Source organism: Piliocolobus tephrosceles, unplaced genomic scaffold (genome assembly GCF_002776525.5).
Source record: "Piliocolobus tephrosceles isolate RC106 unplaced genomic scaffold, ASM277652v3 unscaffolded_37897, whole genome shotgun sequence".
Taxonomy (NCBI): Eukaryota; Metazoa; Chordata; class Mammalia; order Primates; family Cercopithecidae; genus Piliocolobus; species Piliocolobus tephrosceles.
The window spans coordinates 1,157-11,191 of record NW_022321972.1 but is presented as its reverse complement, the minus strand read 5'-3'; the positions used below and the strand labels follow the sequence as shown (position 1 = coordinate 11,191).

The 10,035-nt window shown below is 50.9% G+C and overlaps 1 protein-coding gene and 1 long non-coding RNA gene across 2 annotated transcripts; one reads left to right on the top strand and one right to left on the bottom strand.

The window, feature by feature from the left end:
• Window positions 1–3,347: 3,347 nt before the first annotated feature.
• On the bottom strand, window positions 3,348–5,545 carry LOC111523557 (UPF0488 protein C8orf33). Its single transcript, XM_023188258.3, has 5 exons — window positions 5,275–5,545; window positions 4,875–5,186; window positions 4,624–4,708; window positions 4,327–4,473; window positions 3,348–3,759 (listed from the first exon to the last, which is right to left on the bottom strand). Exons 1-5 carry the CDS (start codon window positions 5,278–5,280, stop codon window positions 3,620–3,622), a joined length of 690 nt encoding a protein of 229 aa, XP_023044026.1. The 5' UTR covers window positions 5,281–5,545; the 3' UTR covers window positions 3,348–3,619.
• A 42-nt stretch (window positions 5,546–5,587) lies between these two features.
• Window positions 5,588–8,154, top strand: LOC116418673. Its single transcript, XR_004228790.1, has 2 exons — window positions 5,588–7,342; window positions 7,920–8,154. It is a non-coding gene; the product is annotated as an uncharacterized LOC116418673 (long non-coding RNA).
• The last annotated feature ends 1,881 nt before the right edge of the window (window positions 8,155–10,035 follow it).

Genomic DNA, 10,035 nt, shown 5'->3' with positions numbered 1-10,035 from the left:
CCAAACTCACAGAAAAAGATTTGAGGGCAAAGGGCCAACCACCAATGGGGGATGCAGGACGGGCGGCACAGTGATAATAAGATCCAAAAGATAAGGACTGTCCTAGTCCAATCATTCGAAGTCCCTAAGGGACAGTAAATTTATTGGCTCATTCTAATATGGAAGACTGAACATTAGATCCATGGGGCATCTCACAAGATACATGAGTATTAGAATATTTAGTAAAAGCACGTTTCAGTGAAATGTAAATCAAACAGTGTTTTGATGGGCACATAACAAGATAGGGCTGGATAGCGGGCTAAAGACCGGGTCTGAACAGTGAAGTGAACCAGGCTTCTGTTTCCTTGAGATGCAGAGTTCTAAAACCCCTTAGTTGAAGTTCTGCATCTGGGTTGTAAATCAAGGAATCTTTTTGAGATCAGACATTTCCTTCCTACTGATGATTTCTAACAGCAAAGTGGCTGTCCATGATTTTAATAAGCAAAGATTCTCAGTGGGAAAACAGACACTCAAGGGGGTCATTATATGACACTTTACATCTGCACAGTGACCACGGAGGAAATCTATTTCCCGAATATGTTACCCTGGCCTGATTAATGATAGGGCAGAGAGCCACTTTCTCCCACAAAGCTGATGTTTACTTTCCTGGAAGCCAGTTATGCTAAGATCTGGAGGAAGAGTCATCCAGGCAAAAGGAAGAGCAAGGTTGAAGACCTTGAGGCAGAATTAAGTCCAGTTACCTCAGGAGCAGAGGGAGACCACATCAGAGAGGCCATCGGGGCATAAACACGTGCAGGCCTAGGCAGGGCCTTGTATATAAGACTTCATATTGTATCCTAGGTACAATGAAGTCACTGAATCAGGAGACAGTGATCCAACATATATGAAGGGTCAGTCTGGCTAACACAGCAGGCAGGGTAAGAACAGTCATTAAGTAGAATGAGCAGTAGTGAGGATAAAGACAACGTGAAATACTTGAGATTTATTTTGAAGACAGAGCTGACATGCCAGTCGAAGTATTAAAAGTATATATGTAATCCCAGCACTTTGGGAGGCTGAGGTGGGTGGATAACTTGAGGCCAGAAGTTCGAGACCAGCCTGACCAACATGGAGAAACCCCATCTCTACTAAAAACACAAAATTAGCCAGACACAGTGGCACACACCTGTAATCCCAGCTACTTGGGAGGCTGAGGCAGGAGAATCATTTGATCCCAGGAAGCAGAGGTTGCAGCGAGCCGAGATTGCACCATTGCACTGCAGCATGAGCAACAAGAGCAAAGCTCCTTCTCAAAAAAAAAGAAAAAAGAAAGTATACAGAAGTATACAGTGCTGGAGATAGCAATCGAGGATGACACAGGTTTGCTGCTGAATCAGCTAGACAGGCAGTCGTGCCATTCACTGAAAAGAAGCCAAAGTGTGGGGAAAAGAGAGATCAGACTGTTACTGTGTCTATATAGAAAGAAGTACACATAGGAGACTCCATTTTGTTCTGTATTTGAGATGCTGTTAATCTGTGACCCTACCCCCAACCTTGTCCTTGCAAGAGACATGTGCTGTGGTGACTCAAGGTTTAATGGATTTTGGGCTGTGCAGGGTGTGCTTTGTCAAACAAGTGCCTGAAGGCAGTATGCTTGTAAAAAGTCAGCATCGGCCGGGCGTGGTGGCTCAAGCCTGTAATCCCAGCACTTTGGGAGGCCGAGACGGGCGGATCACGAGGTCAGGAGATCGAGACCATCCTGGCTAACACGGTGAAATCCTGTCTCTACTAAAAAATACAAAAAACTAGCCGGGCGAGGTGGCGGGCGCCTGTAGTCCCAGCTACTCGGGAGGCTGAGGCAGGAGAATGGCATAAACCCAGGAGGCGGAGCTTGCAGTGAGCTGTGATCCGGCCACTGCACTCCAGCCCGGGAGACAGAGCAAGACTCCATCTCAAAAAAAAAAAAAAGAAAGAAAGAAAGAAAAGTCAGCACCATTCTCTTAATCTCAAGTACCCAGGGACACGTACACTGCCGAAGGTCGCAGGGACCTCTGCCTAGGAAAGCTAGGTATTGTCCAAGGTTTCTCCCCATGTGATAGTCTGAAATATGGCCTCGTGGGAGGGAAAGACCTGATCGTCCCCCAGCCTGACACCCGTGAAGGGTCTGTGCTGAGGAGGACTAGTATAAGAGGAAAGAAGGCCTCTTGGCAGTTGAGATAGAGAAAAGCATGTCTCCTGCCCGTTCCTGGGCAATGGAACATCTCGGTGTAAAACCCAATTGTATGTTCTGTTTACTGAGAAAGGAGAAAACCACCTTATGGCTGAAGGTGGGATGTGCTAGCAGCAATGCTGCTCTTTATGCACTAACAAGGTTTCTGGAGATGTTTACATATGCATAACAAGGCACAGTACTTTTCCTTAAACTTATGTCACAGAGATCTTTATTCCTATGTCTTACTGCTGACCTTCTCCCTATGATGATCCTATTATCCTGCCACTTCCCTTTTTCTAAGATGGTGAAGGTAATGATCAATACTGAGGGAACTCAGAGACCGGTGCCAGCGTGGGTCCTCCGCATGCTAAGCACCGGTGCCCTGGGCCCACTTTTTCTTTCTCTATACTTTGTCTCTATGTCTGATTTCTTTTCTCAAGTCTCTCATTCCACCTAACGAGAAATGCCCACAGGTGTGGAGGGGCAGGCCACCCCTTCATCAAAGGGAAACCGGAGCCTAATCAAGTGTCTTAAACACGTCAAGTTTGAAATGCCTATGAAACACCCAAGTGGAAATGCTGAGTAGGCAGCTGGGCTCCAGGTATCAATCAAGTCTGGGAACCGAGTTTGGAAGATACCAGCAAACATCAAGCCACCAACGAGGATTAGGTCACCTGGAGATTCCCAGTTCCATGGAACAGAGGGCCTGAGATTGACATGGCCAACATTTAGACAAGAAGTCTGCCGAGGCTCAATCCAGGTCTCAGGCCAGAACTGTTAGGGCAAGAAGCTCCTTCCTCCTAAGAAGAGAGCCATGCCTGGTGGGTGCCATGCTGGTTCCCTGAGGATGACACCTGCTCAGGAATGAAGGCAACATGGACAAAGGACCCAGGCAAGGGACTGGACCCAGGGAACCAGACCCCTGCCATCTTCTGTACTTTCTCTAACACAGGTGGTCAGCACACTCTTTCACTCATCCAGTTTTATCAAAAACAGAGACTAGGGCAATGTGACATAACAGCATTAAGCACTAAACCATTTGACAGGGATTTCTTTCAAAAGTGAAAAACAGTGTATAATTACATAGCTTCTCCACTAATCTTTGTTACCAACAGCCACTTAATCTAATCCTAAAGACTGAGTACAATATTCTTTCTACAATACTTCAAACAGCCACTTCAATTTATTGTATATTTTCTAAATGCACCTCTCTGTTCTGAAAGAGAGAATATTTCATCAGAAAACAAATGGGGTCTTTTGCCTATCTGATGGTCTCACACCTTCACAACAGCTCCAAATCCTTGGACCAGCCGGGGACAGACCAATCCCAGGGTTCTCTGCCAACAGAAGTCCTGGAAAGGCTCTGCACTCAAAACAAACCCCTACACCACCCCAAGGGAGGGGGAATGTTCCAGGCTGGGGGAGAAGCTAAAAGAAATTGAACCTAAACTCTTCATCAGGAGTGTCCAGAGTGGCTTTGGTTCTCCCTATAGGGCGAGGCCTGCAGACCCTTCGGCTCTTCTTTCTGGTGGCTCCATCTACAGGCTGCACCTGGGCTAAATAAGCAGCTGTCAGGGGAGAGAAGCAGCATATATGAGAACTGAATAACAACAGCTAACATTACCTGTACAGTTATGTTTGCCCATACAATTCTAACCACTTTGAATAAATTAATTCCTCAAATTTGTAAGGTTGATATTACTATCACCCCCCATTTAGAGAGGTTCAGTAGTTTACAAAAGGTGTTAGTACTACTATGTAGTAGATCCAGGATTTGAACCTAGCTCATCTGGCTCCAGGAATTGCACTCAAACTGTTATGGGACATGGCTTCATTGCCAGTAGAGAAAGCCAAGACACAAAGACATGAGGCAGCTTTCCCCAAGCCAGGAGCAGGACCAACATAGAACCACACTCTTTCCCGCTCCTCCCATGACCTCCCGGCTGCTTCCCAGGTTCAGTCCTGGGAAAAGGAGAGACAGGTCCACGCCTGCTCTTTCCCTGTTCACTCAGGCTTCCCTGAGCTCATCTCCTTCCCCCACCAGCCTTGTTGCTCTGGGCCTTCTTCCTTTCACCCCCTAGGCACTTCCTCCTTAAATTAGGCCTTCCTGAATCAACCAGTTGCTAGCTCCTCACCAGATCTGAGAGCCCGCAGGGCCTCACGCCATTCGGCTTCCATCTGAGCCCTATAGTCTCCAAACAAGGAGTGCATCAACTGCCTCTTCCGGGGCAGGGGCGTTCTTTTGCTGCGCAGGGTTCGGATTGCTCCAATAGCCTGCTCTTCTGCGAATAAAAACAAACGACTAGTGAAAACCTCTACTACTGCCCTCCTACCGCCCCACCGCAAAGGAAACAACTTCATCCTCTGCCAGCACCTGCAGGCCAAGCGGTGCCACCGTTCACATTCTCCAACCCTATAGAAAGGTCCCTTACTCTGTTTCGGGGTGGGTTTCTGCCTCTTGAGGCCAAGCTCCAGTTGTTCCACACACCAAGCCAATTCCTGGGCCAACTGCTGCGTCTGTGACGGATTTGGGGAAGTGGCTGTGAGAGGGCACTGGGACACAACACAGCGCCTGGCACCATCCCATCCCCCTCCCCGCCTTAACTCCGCGGACCCCAGATCACATGTGCCCGTGGATTCGCACCCGGGGATTCCACCCTTCCTGACTGACGCCCGCCCTTGCCTGGGCCTCAGCGCTTAGGGGAACTTCTTCTGGGGCGGGTTTCTCTGGGGCCTTCTCGCCTCCATTTGCCACAGTGGCCCTGTTCCGGGTTTTCTTCTTATTCTTTTGTTTTTTCGAGGCTGCACTGCTTTCATCGCCTAACGGGTGCGCTCTGGTGTCGGCGTTACTGCTTGTGGGTTGCCTTGCGCAGAGACAGACAGTGGAGGGATTCCGGATGCTGGAAACCGCGCCGGGAAGCCGGTGTCTGCGGGACGCGCAGGGAGTACCCAGGCCTGGGGCCGCCGCTGCCTCCCCGGCAAGATGTCCTAAGGCCTGGAGAAAGGGGGGCAGCACGAGGGTCACGGAGGGCCACCGACAGTGCAACGCCCAGCCACCCGCGCGTCTTCTCCACACCGCTCACCGCCATGCTCCGCAGTCGCCACCGGAACTACGGGAGGCGCAGAGTCCCACGTCGAATTCCGTCCTCCAAGAGGGCGCCTGCGACTCTAGGTTCCGCAGGGTCGCGGGCGGGGCGGGGCGCGGGAGCCCTGAGGGGAAGGGGCGAGGCTGGGGCGGGATGAAGCTGGGGCGAGGCGAAGCTGGGACGGGGCTGGGACCTGGCTGAGGCGAAGCTGGGACGGGGCTGGGGCGGGGCGAGGCGGGGCGGGGGCGGGAAGGGGACGGGCGGGGAGGGGAGAGGCGGGGCGGGGCGAGGCTGGGGTGGGGTGAGGGCGGGGCGGGGCGAGGCCGGGGGCGGGGAGTGCCTGGGGGATTCGGGAAGAGGCTGCGGGGGGTCTCCGAAGGAACCTTGTGAGCGGGTGCTCGCGGGCACCGACTATGTGCCTGGCACCTTTCCGGATAAAAGTTCAAAGCTCTACACAAGGGTGTGTCTTCTCAAAGCTCACCTTTTGGTGGGGAGGGAAAAGCATGTAAACAGAACGTGAGCAGCTGTGGCGCAGGAGGGTGGTCGGCAAAGACCCTGGGAAATGGGGAAGAGGCGCAGGCCTGGGACCAGGCGCAGCCCGCGGCGCTCGCTCCGAGAGGGTCAGGGCACGGTTGGTTGAGAGGCCGGCGACGCGGGACGTGGGAGCTCGGGTGAGGTGAGTTGGGAGGGCCCCCGTCATGGATGTTTCCTTCCGTTCTAACGCAGCGGGAAGTTGCTGCAAGATGTAAATCTGAAGAGTGGCATAATCGTAGATGTGTGTTCTGCGGATCTCTCTGCTCCTGTGCAACGAGTGGGGCACATGGGGTGGAGGGATGTGGAGGTGCTCCTCACCTGCCCAGGTCGCACCTGCCCTCTCCCCTCACTCCCCTTCACCCCTGCCCGCCGCCAGTTCCGCACGCGCGTCTCAGCATCCAGCGTTTGGTTCTCCAATTCCAGCTCCACCGGAACAGGTCTGAAACCTCTCTGCACCTCGACTTCCGCATTTAAGCGATGACAGCAGCCTTCTCCAGGGGGCGGTGAGGTCAAAAGATTTACAGGTGGGAAGTGCAAGGTGCACAGTGGACGCGAGCTGGATTCTGAGCTTGATCACTACTTGGAGGTGGGGAAAAGGCGCCCGAGAGAGGGGGACAGTGCGCAGCCAGACGTCCTAGGTCAGGAAGGGCCGGTTTCAGAGGCCGGAGAATAACCCCAGGCTGTGGAGCGTCCGCAGGAACGCTCGGTGTTGGGGTCCCTTCCTTCCTTCGCAGCCGCACGCCGCCGGCGGCACCTCTGCGCCTGCGCCCTCTCACCTGCAGATTCCGCCAAGGGCTTGTATGGACCTAACCAAGAAGGAACAGGACTGCCGGAGCATTGAGTACTATCAGCCGCCTAGAGCGGACCCACGAAACCTGGAATTCAATTGGTTGGTGAGCTGAGGGGCAGGGCGGAAGTTCAAATTAGGCATTTCCGGTCCAGGGGGTTTGACTCGCCGCGGCACCGGAGTTGGCGTTGGCGCTCCTTCACTTCCTGTGGTCGAGCTGAGTGAGTCCCGAGCTAGGGCTCCTGGTGCGGAGGTGCCGGAGCGGCGCTGGGGCGGGCAGGGACGGTGCCGGGGTTCTGAGGGGCCAAAGGACACAGCTCGCGGCCTCAGTGACCCGTAGAGGACGCGCCGAGGGCAGCTGCGGGTTGTTGAGCGCCCGCTTTGTGTTGACCAAGGGACGGGCAGGGCGAGGGTGATGTGAGGCGGGAGCGGAGGCGGCGGGGCGTGCGGGTCCGCGTGCTGTCCTCCACGCTCCCGAGCAACATTGAAGCAGGGAAGCCAGATGGATAAAAAGGCCTCGCAGAGGAAGGGAGTTTGGGCAATGTAAGGGGATGATCTGAATTGTGCTTTTTTTTTCTTTTCAGAAGACAGAAAAGTGTATTTTATTTAGCAGGAATGGATTGAAAGGGTAGAGCTGTGGTGTGAAGGAGGGTCTGCTGTGGGGAAGGAAAGGAACAGGCAGGAGATGATATCTCACACATGCGCTGGAACAAGCTGAACGCTCATTCGTTTAGTAGGCACTCGGTAAATGCTGACTTACTGATTAAGACAAAGACTTAGTATTGTTTGCGGTTTGCTAATACTGTGCTGAGCATTTTATACATATTCTCATTTAACTCAATATAGTCACTTAAGGAGTAGTGTCAATCTCATTTTATGGTCTGTGGGAAAACTCAAGTCACTTACCTGAGACCTCCGCATTAGTAAGTGGCGGCTCAAAGGTTAGACTCAGTACTATTCGAGTCCAGAGCCCATGCGCCTAACAGCGGCATTACATGCCTCCCGCATGAGTTTAGGAGTGAAGGCAGAGTGCATTAAGAGGCACCGCTTGTGATTCACAAAGGGCATAAGCAGCAGGGGCCAGTCAAAGGCAAGCCCTGTCTGACGACTGGAAGATTCCCTCTGACCAAGGTGTGCCTCAGCTGGAGACTGAAGACATCAGTGAGCTTGTGTTCATCGGCCAGTCAGAAAATCTGTCCAAGAGAGGCTTAAATGATGAAGATGAGGCAGGGTTTGTCCCAGAGTTTGTTGTGAAGTGCCAGGGCTCTAGAATGTGTCTCTTGACTTTCCTTTGTGGCCACTCCATTCCCCTTCCTTTCAGGTGCCTCTTGGCAAACTTCCCTTAGCATCTCGGTGAGGAGAACTGGGCCTTGCGGTCACCTAGAGCCGAGGGAAAAGGGCGCATTTCCTCCTGAACTAAACGAAGGAATTTGTTTATGTGCAGAGGGCTGTGGGGAGGTGACTTGCTGTGTATCCCGAGGCCAGTTGGGAAGGCTTTTGTGGGAGTGACACATGTCACTGCTAAAATAAAACCAGATTTGTGGTTTTAGATGTCATCTGTGTACTGACAGTTTTCAGTATATACCCAACCAGCCCAACCTCACTCTTGAATTTTCAACTTGTATATCCAAATGCCCTAATTTTCCATTTGTAAATCTAATAGGTATCTTAAACATTACTGTATGCAAGACAACTTCTGCATTTAATCCTTCTGCAGTCTTACTCTTTTGAGTATGTGGAAATTTCATCATTTTAGTTGCTCAGGCCAAAACTCTTGGTGTCTCGGCCTATATGAAATTCATCTGCAAATCCTATTGATTGTACCTTTGAAATGTATCCATAATCTGACTGCTTTTTGTCACTTCTGCCACCCCCAGTCTAATCCAAGACATTCATCTCTAGCTGGATTGTTGCTAGAACCTTCTTACTGGTTTCGGTTTTTTCCTTACCCCCACCCCCTAGTCTATTCAAAGCACCCTCAAAGCAGCAGCTGTAGAGACCACATCTGAGGTCATATCACTCTTCCCAGACATTCCAGGCACTTCCCATCCATTCAGAATAAAACGCATAGCCCTAAGGCCTACAAGGTACCCTCCCCAGAGGGTACCCACTGTAGAGGCCTCCATTAATATTATAAGTCCTGCTCTTGCATACAAAGCAGGGCATTCCTCCTCTCAAACAGGGAGGACAAAGGAGCCTACAAGACTGGCCTCAGTTGCAAATAGCAGACCCTGGGGGCTTGTTTATATGTAAACATCTTGGAAATTCAGAAAGTCAGGGAAAGATCAGAGAACAACAATGTGGCGACTTGCTAACATTCCACAAACCACGGTATAAAATAAAGCAGAGCGTGTCGTTTGGGGTGGCCGCCATGTTTGTCTTGTCTTGTGTGTTCATTCCTTTGTTCAGGAAACACGCGGACCCCAACATCTGGCGCAGCGAGTAGGGTCCGTGGCTCCACGAGAGCAAGGAACCGGAGGGGAAACACCCCGGGCAGGCACGGGGAGACCGCGGGCAGGTAAATAAATAAGAAGGGGACCCACGGGAAAATTATGGGGAATTCCACCTCTCTGGCCTCTGAATATTTACGGTTACTCCAGGGACTGTTGATGTCTATAGGAGTAGAAGTTAATTAAGGAACATAAGACTTTGAAGTGATTGTTTGCCCACGTTGAACAAAATTGTTATTGGTTTCAATATCAAACCAAAGTGCAATTAAATCGAAAGGAATGGTTACAAGTGGTTAAAGTCTTGCGTCGAGCTCATCAGGGAGGGCAAATGATGCCTCTGACTTTGTGGACTTTGTGTAGTTCCATTACTCAGGCATTAGAGTTATTTGAAACTGACTCAGAGCGTGGCGATACTGCCACAGGAGGTGAGGCATCTGAAGCTTTAGAGAGGAATGATCCTAGAGAGAAACATATTTACGCCCTGGTTGCTGAGGACAAGGAATTGGAAGAAGAGCTAATGCCTCCTTCATCTGAAGGAAATTCTGATTTGCAGCGTATTTTAGAGATGTTACAACAGTTGTTAAAATTGATTGCTAGGTGCCGCTGCTCCTGTTTCTGCTATCTCTCCACCACGAGCCTTCCCTGTTACCTTGAAAAAGATTTCCCTTTGCTTCCACCTCCAACCTCTTTGCCTATGTCAGGTCAGGTTTTCTCTGTGCCTTTTACTCCTGTAGGAGAAAAGAAGGAATCGAAGGAAAAGGATGATTTTGAGGAATTAAATTTATTCCCAATAACACGGGCTGCTTTCGGCCCCAATGCTCAGTTCCCAAACGGTGGCCAGAATGTGACTTTTACAGCCCTACAATTTAAATTTTTGAAAGAAATGAAAGCTGCAATTTCTAATTATGGACCTCAGTCACCGTTTGTTCTTGGCCTTCTCGATTCCTTCTCTTCAGAACATATGATGATTCCGATTGACTGGGAAAC

Coding starts and splice junctions, on each gene's coding strand:
- LOC111523557 (XM_023188258.3), bottom strand. Junction 4,709..4,874: donor CCCTAAGCGCTGAGGCCCAG/GCAAGGGCGGGC, acceptor AATCCGTCACAG/ACGCAGCAGTTGGCCCAGGA. Junction 4,474..4,623: donor GAAACCCACCCCGAAACAGA/GTAAGGGACCTT, acceptor TTTTATTCGCAG/AAGAGCAGGCTATTGGAGCA.